Below are 853 nucleotides of genomic sequence, written 5' to 3'. Positions count from 1 at the left end.
TTTGCAAGCAATTTGGAATCAAGAATCATTATTTCTTACCCTCCCACCCACAAGCGAATGGACAAGCAGAAGTTGCAAATCGATCCTTGTTGAAACTCATTAAGACTCGGCTTGAGGGGACAAATGGAGTATGACCAAACGAGCTACCAGGTGTTCTATGGGCTTACAGGATGACCGTGGGCACCCCCACCAGGGAAACTCCTTGCAAACCAGCCTATGGGAGCGAAGCTGTGATACCCTGCAGAAGTGCACATGGCGAACCACAAGGTGATGAAGTATCAGGACAAGGATAATGAAGAGCAACTCCATCTCTACCTTGATTTGATAGATGAGGTAAGAATGAACGCAAAGCAAAGGATAGCAAGGTATAAAAACCTCATAGCTAGACAATATGATGCAATGGTGAAACTTAGGCATTTCAAAATTGGGGACCTCTTCCTAAAAAAGGTCTCTTTGGCAACTAGAAACTCAGCGCATGGGAAACTGGGACCTAATTGGAAAGGACCTTACAGGGTTATTAATTGCAAGAGACAAGGATCTTATTACTTAAAAGCCTTGGACAAGAGAAAGCTAAAGCACCCTTGGAATGTTGAGCATTTAAGAAGATATTACCAGTAGGATATTAGCTTGGACGAGATCATCCTAGGCATTGTGGTTACCCTGGACGAGACGAAGTTATGTGTTTGCTTTTCATTACCTGTGTTTCTTATTAGTGTTATATGTTATATTTTAATTCCCTAAAGGCGCATGTTTCTAAACTATGCACTATCTATGGACGAAGTCATGGACTTTGTTTGTTTGTTTGTATCTTTAATTTCCCATAGGCACCAACTTCTAAGCATGTGTCAAAACT

At 41.5% G+C, this 853-nt stretch overlaps 1 protein-coding gene across 1 annotated transcript; it reads left to right on the top strand.

Annotated features, from left to right (window-relative positions):
- The first annotated feature begins 252 nt into the window (after positions 1-252).
- Positions 253-618, top strand: LOC142634834 (uncharacterized). Its single transcript, XM_075809088.1, has one exon. The coding sequence runs from the start codon at positions 253-255 to the stop codon at positions 616-618; it is 366 nt and encodes a 121-aa protein (XP_075665203.1).
- Positions 619-853: the final 235 nt, after the last annotated feature.

Source organism: Castanea sativa, chromosome 5 (assembly GCF_040712315.1).
Source record: "Castanea sativa cultivar Marrone di Chiusa Pesio chromosome 5, ASM4071231v1".
Classification (NCBI taxonomy): Eukaryota; Viridiplantae; Streptophyta; class Magnoliopsida; order Fagales; family Fagaceae; genus Castanea; species Castanea sativa.
This window is presented reverse-complemented; position numbering and strand designations above follow the sequence as displayed.